Source organism: Podarcis gaigeae (assembly GCF_964106915.1).
Source record: "Podarcis gaigeae genome assembly, chromosome: 6".
Taxonomy (NCBI): domain Eukaryota; kingdom Metazoa; phylum Chordata; class Lepidosauria; order Squamata; family Lacertidae; genus Podarcis; species Podarcis gaigeae.
Window position 1 is genome coordinate 96,067,133 of NC_139682.1, and position 13,900 is coordinate 96,081,032.

At 41.5% G+C, this 13,900-nt stretch overlaps 1 protein-coding gene and 1 long non-coding RNA gene across 5 annotated transcripts in view; one reads left to right on the forward strand and one right to left on the reverse strand.

Moving 5' to 3' along the window:
- The window catches only part of RABGAP1L (RAB GTPase activating protein 1 like), a 148,531-nt gene that overhangs the window by 117,391 nt on the left and 17,240 nt on the right, over positions 1-13,900 (reverse strand). For all 4 annotated transcript variants that reach the window (XM_083743811.1, XM_083743812.1, XM_083743814.1 and 1 more), the window contains exons 10-14: positions 12,006-12,108; positions 10,957-11,123; positions 8,427-8,547; positions 7,576-7,669; positions 5,216-5,366 (exon numbers count right to left, since the gene is read on the reverse strand). In XM_083743811.1, the coding sequence (XP_083599937.1) occupies positions 5,216-5,366; positions 7,576-7,669; positions 8,427-8,547; positions 10,957-11,123; positions 12,006-12,108 (636 nt within the window). The remainder of the gene's footprint in view (positions 1-5,215; positions 5,367-7,575; positions 7,670-8,426; positions 8,548-10,956; positions 11,124-12,005; positions 12,109-13,900) is intronic.
- LOC310846923 lies at positions 1,329-6,803 on the forward strand. The gene is made up of 3 exons (XR_014565629.1): positions 1,329-2,256; positions 2,977-3,048; positions 6,243-6,803. It is a non-coding gene; the product is annotated as an uncharacterized lncRNA (long non-coding RNA).

The window sequence follows — 13,900 nt, forward strand, 5'->3', positions numbered from 1 at the left end:
CAGATAACTTGTGGAAATTGGTCTATATGACGAAATAAGTTGAGTCAGAGAGGGGGAAGGCAAAAGAGAACAGACAAGGATGACTTTGAGCAAAGGGAGAAGAGGACGTGCAAGACACAAAATGTCCACTTTTCACATAAAAGTGAGCTACATGAGCTAGCAGCAACTAGCTGAGCTTGAGCCTGGCTTGTGCAAGGTGTGATATCCAGACAGGGCAGAGCCAGGCTGAACCCCTGGAGTCACCCCAATATTAGTTCAGTTAAGCCAGTCATAATCCTGACTGTTGAATACTTAAACATGAGCTTGCATGCCACACTGACTTTAAGAGACAGAGAGAACCATAACAGATGTCCTCCATCACATGCAATTCAATTAGGTTGCAATGCAATGCACTGCTTCTCTTAATTATACAAGTACAATGAAGAAGATCTAGCAATATTAAAAATTAATAGCTATGGGACTCCTATGCTACAAAGAAAACACAGGTAACATCGGCTTTACATGACCCACTCCACTCCACGCCACTAAGGCCACCTGAGCCTCAAGCGACAGCAAAGAATTCTGAAGTACCCACAAGCTGTGTACTCGCTCCTTTAGAGGGAGTGTAACTCCATCAAGAGCTGGCAAGCTGCCATCCATCTAGTCAAGCAGCAGAATCTCTAATCTGTCCTAATAACCCAACGCCAGGAACACTCATTCTAGATCCCCCTCACAACTGGACAGAGAGCCTGAAAGGGAAATGGAATCTCTATAGACACAGCAACCTCCGCTCCTGGACCCTCAAGTCTGCCCTGATTGTGCACCAAGTATCCAGGTGGGCACAGCTGGGGGAGACCCACTCCACCCTGCTTACTCACCCAGGTCTCAGTGGTACAGACCACAATCAGCCTTCTCATCCATAATCAGATCATGGATGGGGGGAATCTTACTCAGAGCCAACCTGGGATTCAGCAACAACAACTGCAGACTCGAGGGCTGGCTAACAGGACAACCAAATTCCCCAAGTTGGAGGAGGGACTGGCACACAGAAGAGTCACTAACTGCCTGTGCCATATGCCCCTTTCCTGGCCTATAGATTATACGAACAGATTCATTTCATAATGTCCAAGTGCTAGCTTGGAAAGAAACGGGAAAATAGACAGCTGAATAGACATTGGCTTCAGTGAGATTCACCCATGAATACGCAGAATGCTAGATTGAAGGCTTAATATTTTAAGAAACATACACAACCCCCAACCACGAGGTAGTTCTATAAAAATGAAGAATGTCAAAAAGAAACACGGTCACATTCATAAAGCTGTATTTTATTGTTATGGCAACTGATTTGCTAGAGGAAAAAAATAGGTAATAAAGTTGTTATGGCAACTGGGATCTGAAAAGCCGTCAAAAGTAGAAAAATCAAATCAATCTCAGCCAACTTCTATGACTCAACTTTCAAAAGACCTACACATATTGTTTTATAAAATCTCCTATAGAGAGCAGAATTAATACACGTCTTCAGTGCTACAGAATAATAGGTGTTGAACAAAGCAAACATGTATCAAAACACTGAATAAGAAAACATTTTTTTTGTCTGTTTAAGTATCTTCAGATTCTAACACAGAGTTTTTATTATATACTAAGATTCATTCTAAGATTTAATACATATACTACACTCCAATTAGCTAAAATGTGACTCAGTCTGCATCAGATCTCCAATTCAAAATCCTTCAGCTTCTCATGAGATTTCAAAAGTGTGGACATTACTTGTGATAACAACATTGCTGTTTTCAAAAAGTAGGGAAAGCTAGAAGCATCCGATAACAAAGAAAAATACAGGAAGTTATTCAAAAATCAGTTTTCCTAGGATAGCAATGAAAATAGGGAAAAGGTTTGACTGGCAAGAATCAACAACAGCAGAGAGAGAGAGCGGGAGGGAGGGAGGAATCAAGAAACCTCACCCTTCAACCAAAAAGTTCAGGGCAACATAAAGCCTAATTTCATTCCTACAACGCTATGTGCCAGACTGATGGTTGAAGATTAGCCAATGGTCTTTCAGAAAGCGTCTTGGGGTGATGGAACTGAATCCATGTCTCTCCAGTCCAACCCCACTGTCTGCTGCTAAGGGCAGAAATGCATCATACAAAAGGGCTGGTCCAAAAGCAGGAAGCATGAATCATGAATCATGGGACGGCAGGGCCCTGATTGACTCCAGCTACAAAAGCTGAGGCTGCTGAAGAGCTCAGAGACCATCTTACCTACAGCAGCAGATATGCTGTATGTTTATGATTGTATTTTAATTTTATTCTCTTGCTGATTATGTTGTTTTAAATGTGCATTTTATATTTCACTTCCTTTAGCAATGTTCTCTTTTGAAATGTTTAAGATAAAATTGTAGATGTTGTCAACTTTGCTGCATTAAATGTGCATTCTGCAGTTGACCACCTTTGTAATGTTTTATACTGAAATCTTTCAGATAATATTTTACTTTCCGGTTATGTTGCTTTGAATGTATACTTTATATTTGAATTTCTTCTGTAATGTATTCTTCTGGATTTTTTTCTTTTTCTTTTTTGATGTTTCAATGTAGGTTAGGTTGTAAACCTATATTAGTTGTTTTCTTAAAAATATAAAACGGTATAGAAATGAAATGATAATAATAATAATAATGGCGTGCAACAAAACACCAATGACACAGAATGATACTCTGCACTGCCCAACTCCCCATGGCCAGGTTCTCATTGGAGGGGATGAGGAAATACAGTGCTGGCAAAAGGCAACTGACAACAAAAATCCTGCAACCATTGTTCATTAACTGGCCTTCTTGTCCTCAAACATTTGGGATCCCACATGACCAATTGTATCCTCATCAACTGCACTTCAGACAGTGATGGTACTAACTTTAGTCTCTCTCCAGCTGACCTGAGCAAGCAAGCAGCATTGTGTGGGCAGTATATTTTTTAGCAAAGTTTAATTTCTGCTTTGCCAATATTACAGCTTCAGTTTGGAACACCTTTCAGCTACCTCAAATCCACTTAGAATTTTATGTCTCCTTTTCATCTAAAGCAGGTAAGGCAGTAGAGGTTCTTGAACACTGTAATGAGAGCTGGAAGGCCAACAAAGAGACTTAAGGCAGACAAGGACTGTTTATGAGTTCTTTGTCCATCTACCGAATTGGCCCGAATATAAGTGAAAGTGCGGCTTATATTCGCAACCTTACCCTGTGGCTCCAACTCTCCCCCCCCCAAAGTAGCCCAGGAGCATGGGGCAACGATGCACAGCCTGCCCACCGCTCCCAAGCCTCCCCCGGTGCCAGCTTGGGGAGGTAGTACCAGAAGGCGGGCCACGCCCACAAATAAGCCTTGAATTATAAAGGTGTGGCTTATTTGCGGGTGCATCTTATATTCGGGCCAACACGGTAATTAGGCAAAATACAGCCTATTTTGGCCAGGGTTCTTACACTTCCCTTAGGTCCATAGTTAGAGGTAATCTTAGATCCAGGCACACAACAGCCTTAGTGGCACAGAGCATGTTTTATCATGTTTTGCTTATATATAAACTACAATACTAAAGGATTAGAGAGGGCTTTGTGACAGTTATCCATGTGCTGGGGAGCTGTGAGTTGTACTACTGCAATGTGTTATATATGGAACACCAGCTACCCCAAAATAGGTAAGCAAGATTGTTGGAGGGAACTGGCAGGTATCATTACATTACAGCAGTGCTTGTCATATACACTGGCTTCCAGTCCCAACTACACAGCTAACTTCACCTAGCACTAAACAAAAAAATGGAAAAGGAAGCTATGCAAGAATGGAGTGGGTAGAAATTTGTTTCCAATTCCCCATCTAAACTAAGCTTTTTTGCTACCTGTACTTGCCAACTATTACTTCCTAACTATCTTTCCCCTCAATCCACTGGGAATTTTATCCTTCTTTTACTTGTGCTTAATCCATGTTACTTCAGTCTTAGGTATAGCTAGTAACATACTTTGTACAGTGCCAGGAACATTGTTGGTGCTAAATGAATGACACACTTAGGTATATCTTTCTCTGCTGAATTTATTAGATTAATAACCTTGTTCACCTAAATTCTGGATAGGTAATAACTTTCAAAACAGAATTTCAACTCTATATTATAAAATCAAATATAAAAAAGTTTTAAAATATACTACAACCAATTTTTCCTTAGTCAATAAATGCATATTCAGATAAAAAAATGTATTGAGGGATAGACAGTCAAAGCTCACTGGATTGTGTAAGTGTGTGTTAAAGCTTTCCAACTGTATATATGCAAAAAACAATCACTGTGAAAGTGGAATATTCTAAACAGTATTAGATTTAATATTAAAAAGGTATCCCCGTATAGAAAACAAGGGCAAAAGAATATATAAATATACTTCTTGCAAACATCCTTTTCTTTTATACTAGTCAGTGAGAGTATGATCACATGAGCCACTTTTTAAAATTAGAGTCCACTGCTGATAAATTAATCCCATAACTTCTGTCAACACAAGCCTACTGTACCACTGGGATCTAAATATATTTCTCCTAATAGTACTAATGAAATATTCCATAGTTAATGGTATCAAGTAAACAGAAAAATTACAGAACGTGAAAGAGAAGAAAAGCTCTATCTATCAACTGCTTCTATCACATCTCGATCCCTCCCTCTTTCAATAAAAACTTTAAAGTCTGAAAGCTGGTAGATACCAAAAGAATTAAAATCCTGGGGTACACGTACATGGAGAGTCTTATCAGGGTCACAGCACAGTGGTTCTCATAAACATTTAGGTCAACTTTTTCCATTCATAAGAGCACAGCAGCAATACACTAAGCAGCATATAACTAGACCTCAGGGCTGCAGGTCTGAGCCTGATACAGTAAGACACCCAGGCTAAACTTTTTAAAATTATAAAAGCAGCCAAGTGACAGCCTTGCTATCATGGAGAATAAGGGTCTCAGAGGAGGAGGAACAAGTTTGTTTAAAAAAACCTACATCACAGTTTTTAGCATCTACACCGAACATTAGATGCCATGCAGTATCAATAACCAAGGCCACAGGTTTCATTCCTAATTGAATCAAATCTGTGGGTACCCACAGCAAGCAGTAAAGTATTCTAGTGAAAATTTCTTTACACTTATTTTTTACGATATAGCTCTATTGTTGCACATGCAGAGAGATCTGATTTAATATATAAATACATCATATCAATGAACATTTTCGAAAGACTCACCTTTGTGATGAGAATTCTGTATTTTTCCAACATCGCCTGGTTATCATGGCATCCTGCTAGTAACTGCCATACCTCAGCTCTTAATGCCTCTGGAACACCACGCTTCACCAGCGAAGACAGTCCTTTCGGTCTCACACTAAGGTTACTATGCCTAAGAAAAAGGTAGGAAAGTTGTTGCTTATTTGAACAGTGCAAGCCTAAATTATACACACACATTCTACAGAAAGTCACTTTGAAATATTCTAATACAAAATAGGAAAAATAGATTTGCCATAACAAATTCTCAACTATCCTAGTGATGAGAAGACAGTAGGAATGGCGAACTCCTGCACTTACCGTATTTTTCTGTCTATAGGATACCCCCATGCATAAGGACTCCCCCATTTTTGGGGACTCAATTTCAATAGAATATGGGGAGATGGCCCAAAGTTGTTCAGCCTCTCCCTCCAGGCAGCTGTGGGAAGGAGACACTCCCTAGACTGTTTCCCGCACATAGCGCCATCGGGGGAATTTGCACTCCCGCCTGCCATCCCGTGGGTGGGAACGCAACCTCCCCCAATGTCGCCATGCAGGGGGAACGATCCAGGCAGCACCCACCGCACACAGCGGCATTGGGGGGAAGTTGCGCCAACGAACAGCTTCTCCCCCCCCCCACGCAGATGCGGGCAGGAAATGCCCCCAGATCGCTCCCGGCTTGCTGCGGCATCGGGGGAAGCCACGCTCCTGCCAAACAAGTGGCTGGCAGCGCCCTGCTTCTCCCCCGGCCCATGCCACTATCCGTGTATTGGACGACCCAAGTTTTTTGACATGATTTTTGAGTCTAAAAACCTGGTCCAATACATGGAAAAATATGGTATATATCAAAAGGGAGAGCTTAATATTCTGACATCAGAATATATGTCCAATTCCCAACTCTTGCAGCGTCTGGGACTTTTTAGTTTAGAGGAAAGGCCAGTAAGAGGCAACAAGATAGAAGTTCAGAAAATCATAAAATAAGAAGTTTTTTCTTCCTCTCCCATAACACTAGGACTCATGAACATGCAATGAAACCGAATGTTGGAAGATTCAGGAGAGATTTAAAAAGTACTTCTTCACACAGCACATTGTTAAACTATGGAACTTGCTCCCACAAAAACCAGTGATGGCCACCAACTTAGATGCTTTTAAAAAACAACTGGACAAATTCATGGGGATAAGGGCTATCAACGGCTACTAAGCACAATGGCTATGTTCTGCCTTCATGGCAGGAGGCAGTAACGCTTCTGAATACCAGCTGAGTTAACACCTTACATTAAAAACCTGACAGTACCAAATTATTGAAGGTTATTCACCAAAGCCAGACTAAACATTTTTCCTTCTGCAGTGTTGGATGGCACGTTAAGAGGAGTTTCCTACCAGGACAGACTTTGCTTGTGTGCTCAAGACATGGATTCTATAAAACATATTTTGCTGCACTGTGTGAAATACGAGCAAGCCAGAGCTGAACTGATATTACCCTTGCTGGTACATTTTCCAGGAAAATCAGAGGCTCACTATGTCAGGTTCCTATTGGAAGACCGGACAAATGCTAGAACATTAGCAGTGGCAAAGTTTCCATCAGTGGTTGCAAGAACCAATGATCCCTATCTTTAAGTCTGAACAAAATGCTTATTTAACTTGGAGGTAGGCTGTCCAAATTGTGCATTGCTTTGTAACGATTTGTTGGGTCTCTGAACCATAATAAAGATTTGATTGATTGATTGATTGATTGATTGATTGATTGATTGAATACCAGCTGTTGGAAGCCATGGGGTGCTTGCCGGTTTCCCACAGGAATCTGGTTGGCCATTGCGAAAACCAGATGTTGAGCTAGATGGGCCCTTGGCCTGGTTCAGAAGGCTCTTCTTTTCTGTTTTCTGTTCTTAAAAAACTATACTGAGGAAGGGTGCTAGATCATATTACAACTGCGTGTCAATGACGTCAAATCATGAGATTAAACTAATTTGAATAACCAACTTGTAAGTCTCTCAGTGGCCAATTATTTACAAATAAATGCCCATGCACCAAGTCCCCCTTTTAATAGAAAAGAGAGGGACTGACAGGGTAATTCAGGCATCTAATCACAGCAAGCCGAAAGGAAAATTGACAGAACTATGCATCTCCCACAGGCTTCCCAAAGCATGAAAAATGTGATACCACATCAAGCACCACCTTCTCTCCCCATCCCCAAGTACTGTTTTTTTTTCTTGCTTTCAGTTTTACGCCAAAAAAATGGAGTGAGATAAACTCCTATGTAAATTATGCTCAAGTTTTTTAAAAAGTTACTTTTCTAATATGTCACTGTTCAGTTCTCTTGCAAATTATTTCTAATTAATTCTTACCATCTTCCAAGCAATTCTCCCCATGAATACAAGATCTTCTCTGGGCAATCCTTTGATACATCACCAGTACCACTGGAGAGTTCATTATCACTCTCTACATCGGAAAAACCCAAGACATGAACATATTTATCAGTAACATGGTCACAAGAGATTCTAATTCCATTGCACACTTCTTATAACTCTGTAAAGAAAAGTACTACAAGACAGACCACAAATTCGTTTATAAGACTAATGTAGTTAAGGGATTGTAGTTTGGTTCACAGGATCACTGGCAGAAAGTGTGTGCCAGGGTGGTGGCAGTGCAACTGTCTCTTCTGAAGACATCTCTAAGAACTCCCAGCAGCTCTATTCCACCTATTTATTCCATTCCAACTACACCCATCCTAGCCCTGTAAGGTTATTTTTTCTTCCTTGGAGATGGGGAAGTGGATGGCAAAGGACAGAAAGCAGATTCAAGGCAAGCACCATATTACACTGCCTGCCTCAGTTCTCTTTGTATTTAAGCAAATGAAAGGTCCCACCAATCCAAGTTCTTATCACACCTGCTCTGTCATATATAAACCTTGATCTCTGCTATCAGCAGGATCTACTCTGGAGCAGTTTGCAGCCCACTACCTACAGAGATAGGTAGCGGTTGTAATGGAAGATGGATGCAGGGGGCTAACACAGCAATTCATCACCAGGAGAATTAAAAGACACAGGTAACGAACAGCATTTATGGATAACCAGTTACCCCCAGAAATTATGCATCTCTCCTATTTGAGGTACATCCCTGGCAAGCATAATTAGGAAGAGCTATATTTAATGGAATACATTACAGCCTGTACAGGTATTATTGAAGTAAACTCTACCCTCTTTAGCGTCATCCTCATGTGATGGGCTGCCTGGTTCTTCCTCTCTTTCAGAATCTCTGTGCAGACTCAAGACTTCATAAATCGCATCTCCAGCATTTGGGTGACCTTTCTCTTCACTCTAAATATGACAAATACATTTCAGCCTATTGTTGCTGTTATTAATTAAATTTATTGTTCATTTCTCTTCCACAGCAGCTCAAAATCAGTTACAATGTTTTAAGAAAAAAAACACAAACACATATATACATTAAAAGCCAGCATTTTCAAAAATCCAAACTACTTTTTAAAAAACTGTTTAAAACTGCCTGGCAACATTCATAGCAATGACCAGTGACCAGAGGAGGGATGACCTCTGGGAGGAGGACAGGCAGAAGAAACACCATGCTGTATCTGCAGCAGCACAACCAGATGCCCCAGCTGCAACAAAACATGTCACTCCTGTATCGGTCTCTACAACCACAGCAGGTGCTGTACCCTTCCAACAGTTTGCCTTCACCCCAAAGGTGCACTCCTCCATTGTCTCCCAAAGCAGGTAGGTGCCAAACAGATTAAAACATCCCACCCACACAAAAAGACCATAGGTAATTAAAAGTCAAAGGCCTTATGAAAAAGGAATGTTTTTGCCTGGTGCCTAAAGATATGCAGCAATGGCACCAGGCAAGCCTCCTGAGGAAACTATTCCACAAGCAGGGAGCCTACACTGATAAGGCCCTTTCTCGTGTTGCCACCTCCAGCCCTCCTGTAAAGGGGGCACACAAACAAGGGCCTTAGATTACAATCACAGGGTCCAGGTCAGTTCATATGGGGAGAGGTGGCCTTTGGGGTATTGGGGTCCTGAGCCATAAAATACTTTATAGGTCAAAATTAGAACTCTGAATTAGGCCAAGAAACTATCTGGTAGCCAGTGCAGTTGGGTCAGGATTGGTGTTATGTGCTCAGGCCATCTTGCCCCAGTGAGTAACCTAGCTGCTGAATTCTGCATTAGCTGCAGTTTCTGAACAGTTTTCAAAAGTGTATAACAAATTGCAGTAATCTAACCTAAGGGTTACCAGAATATAGGCAACAGAAAATAAGGCTATCCCTGTCCAGATACAAGCATAGATGGGCCACCAGCCAAACCTGATGGAAGACACCCTGTACCACCGAGGCCACTTGAGCCTCAAGCGACAGTGATGGACCCAGACGTACCCCATAACTACATACTTGCTCCTTCAGAGAATGTAACCCTGTCAAGAACAGGCAACCGCCCATCCAACCAGTCCAGGAATCACCCACTAACACTGACTCAGTCGTATCTGGATTGAGCTTCATCTAATTGGCTCTCATCCAGCCCATTACTAAGGCAGACATCTGCCCAGCAAAGCCACTGCCACACCTGCAGATATAAAGGAGAACTATAGCTATGTGTCATCAGCATACTGACAATGTAGTCCCAAATTCTGGATGATGCCACTCAGCAGTTCCATTTAGATTTTAAACAACATGGGGGATAAAATTGAGTCCTGTAGAACGTCACATGGATAATCTAAATCAGAACTCTTAGAATCTGTTTCATTTTCTCCCAAGTTCCCACCCATTATGCCAGAGGTGTGGCACTTCAGGCCCTGGGGCCAAATGAAGCCTCTCTATCTCAGGGCTCTCCGCAAACAGCACCTTTTCTCTGCAGGTAATGCTCTTTTGCCTGCCTGGATAGCAGAGGATGTATGAGTGTGTAGAAAGCAGCATGCAGAGGAAAAATGTACATCCATTGCTCCAACCACTTTTGCAGATTGTGTGCAGATTTTGACCCTCTATGGCTTGGAAACCATTTAAAAACAAAACAGAACAAAATAACCTTATTCACCCATGCAATTATGGCTCTCCAAACCTCGGTTTGGCCCTTAGAAAGGTTGTTTTAGGGTAGCATGACTGGTTCGTCCACACTGGGCAGCAGCATTTCAGGGGGTGCCACAACAGTGATGTAGAATAGAGCACAAGAGGCAGGGGAACGCCAAATTTTAGTGTTGCAGTGCACCACTGAAATCTGAAGAGCCCAAAGTCTGCCACGGCCCTTAGGACAGGATGATGCCCTAAAATGACCATGCTTTGCAACCTCCTTGACTTTCTTTGCCTGGCTGGAATGTGCCATTTACCTCTGATAATGGAAGGTGAAGCTAAATATCTGCAAGTGAATCTTAAACTGTATGCTCATTTGGTATTCCTCTGCTGGACTGCAACAATTGAACCACTTCAACAATTTACGTCTTGGTCAGCCACTACATTTTCCTGAAAAGCCACTCCAAGGAGGGGGTGAAGGTGGCAGGCCAAGTTCGCAGTCCCCCAAAAGTCTGCCAACTAGCTGTAAAGACACAGACATTCACTCCTTTATGCCCCATTTTTGCTACTGGGTTGGCAACTGCAGGCCAAATACCATTCCTCTAGAGGCCAAATTTTACCTGGGGGCTCCAGTTGGGCAGAAGAATCATTTCAAATTGTCTTTTAAATATGTTTTTTACCTTTGTTCACTGAAAAAGAAAAAAAGGATTACCTGTTTCAGTTTCATGTGGAATGTTTCTGTGAAAGTTTTTCTGCTGAAATACCAGAAGCGCTCATTGGCAGGATACACACGTACAAGTGTCTCCAGCAGAAAACGAACCGGCTCCACCACTTCTGTGACCACCATATCTACTGCCACAGTCATGTACACACACTTATCTGTAGTACAAAAAAGTGAGCTTGATTTCACATAAAATAATTGATGATTAATTGTTACAGCATAAAGGTATTTAGTAACATTGGAAAGAAGATAAAAAATACTCTGACAGTTTTTTCTTATCTAAACTATGAGTTGCTACTGTTTCATGCCCCCGCCCACCCTCTAAGTCGCCATCCCCTTTTTCTGGAACTCTTCACGTCTCCTTTTTTTGCAAAGGTTTAAATAGCATTTAAACTGCTCCCAAGCTTTTGATGTCTGATATTTCTCTTCCTCTTGTGTTTCCTCCCTTTAAAGCCCTAAACAACCTCGGTCCTGTATACATGAAGGAGCGTCTCCACCCCCATCGTTCACTGAGATCCAGCGCCGAGGGCCTTCTGGCGGTTCCCTCACTGTGAGAAGCAAAGCTACAGGGAACCAGTCAGAGGGCCTTCTCGGTAGTGGCGCCCGCCCTGTGGAACGCCCTCCCATCAGATGTGAAGGAAATAAGCAGCTATCCTATTTTTAAAAGACATCTGAAGGCAGCCCTGTTGAGAGAAGTTTTTAATATTTAATGCTGTATTGTTTTTAACATCTGATTGGGAGCCGCCCAGAGTGGCTGGGGAAACCCAGCCAGATGGGTGGGGCATTATTATTATTATTATTATTATTATTATTATTATCTAATTGTCTTGCTTTTCTTATTTGAACCCTTGACATAGGTTTCATACTTTCAAACGGAATCACAGCACACCCAGTGTCAAAGCACTGTTGTGCTATTGTCCAATCTAGTGCATGAAGCATGTGCCATACAGCCAGAGGTTAAACTAGTTACTCAACCCACTTGCACTCCGGCAATTATATAAAGCAAAAAGTTGACAAATAGCATTTAAATGCATAATTACCCTTAGGAGTTTCCTCATTCAGTACAACAAAGGCAGGTGTATTAGGATTCCAAATCCCAGTAATAATATATGCTTTTCCATCAAAGCTTTTCCCCATGGACTCCTAAGAACACAAACATCATATTCAGAAAGATCAACTCTAAATTTTCAATTGCTTATCTCAACAACCCTCTGGTAAGGCAACTTTAACTGCAATTTTCCCACTTAGTGTAGGAGCTTAGTACGTACACATAAAGCCAAAATGTTGCCCTTCTGGCTGCCAGCTGCACATTTCAGGTACAAATCGTATAGAGTTTGCAGGCCCCAGGCATCACGTGATGCTTGTGAAAATAATGGTATCAGTGATAAGATCTGCCCAGCTAGTGCAGCAGAATAACGTCAGAAAAGTTGATGGTTCTTACCATAAAGATGCAACTGTATAAATTTACTCATAAACAGTTTAAATGACTTAAGCTAGCCTTGCCAGCTCCAGCTGGGTTGTTGAAGAGCAACTCCCAGATGATTTCCAATTTCCATAAAAGTACTTTCATGTGGAATATGGAGCTAGCAGCCAGAAATTCACTATTGTTTCTGCATTAAGTAGGAGCAGAGCATTAGGTACAACAAATGATATATATTTTAGAAGATACAGTGGTGCCCCGCAAGACGAATGCCTCGCAAGACGAAAAACTCGCTAGACGAAAGGGTTTTCCGTTTTTCGAGGCGCTTCGCAAGATGAATTTCCCTATGGGCTTGCTTCGCAAGACGAAAACGTCTTGCGAGTCTTGTGAGTTTCCCCCCTTTTTTTTTCCTTTTTCTAAGCCGCTAATAGCCGCTAAGCCACTAATAGCCACTAAGCCGTTAATAGCGCTAATCCGCTAAGCCACTAATGGCCGTCCTTTGCAAGACGAAAAAACCGCTAGACGAAGAGACTCACGGAACGAAATATTTTCGTCTTGCGAGGCACCACTGTAATGCTAATGGATAGTGACAACAGCTTCAATCCTAATATTTAAGCTTTCTGGTTGTGTAATTTACAATTAGTTCAAAATTATATCACACAAATCAGCCCAAGGCACATCATACAATTAATAGTATGAAGAGGTACAGAAAATGTTGATAGTGTCAAGGAACTATTCAACTTGGTACAAAGACTTATTAATAATTATATTATGACATAATGTATTTAACTCGCTGCAAAACTGAGTCAGAAAATAAGTATTTTAGGAAGACAAATGTAACTTTTGTTGAGTAGTGGAGCCAAGTTGAAAGAGGTGTCAAACTACACCTACACCTCTCTAGGGTTTTTTGGTTTTTTGTGTGTGTGTGTGTGTTTTGAAAAGGAAACAATTCTGCAAGCCAGCAGCAGAAGCTGACTGTTGATAACTTAGTGTTGATAACTGGCTCTGCTTTTGATATTTTCACACCCAAATATACATACACCTGAGCAGTTTTAGAAACTTTTGCAAGGGTTTTAATATTTTTTTAATGTGATAATGGATGATAGGAACACACATACATGCAGCATTTCAAACAGTCACACGCATACATACACACAGGCAACCAGCACATACGAAGAATGAGGAGAGCGGCAAGAATGATAATTCAACTAGAGCACTGGCATGTATGGCAATTATTAAAAATGTGAAGCCACCAGAATACCAGGTTCACGCCACAGTTGAATATCTCATCTAAGGATCCTCTTTTGAAACATTCATCTTTGCCCTTATGAGTCTTCACACCCCCAGTTCCTTTCTAGGGAAAGGACCCTCTCATTCCCCTTCCTCCTTCTGCAATAATCATATACTCTTCGCTGCAAATGCCGTTCACTCCAAAGAACAGCACAATAATTACTTGTAAGCAATCCTAGCCAGCCATAAACAACTTTGTTAAGGGAATGAGGGAGAATGATTCTA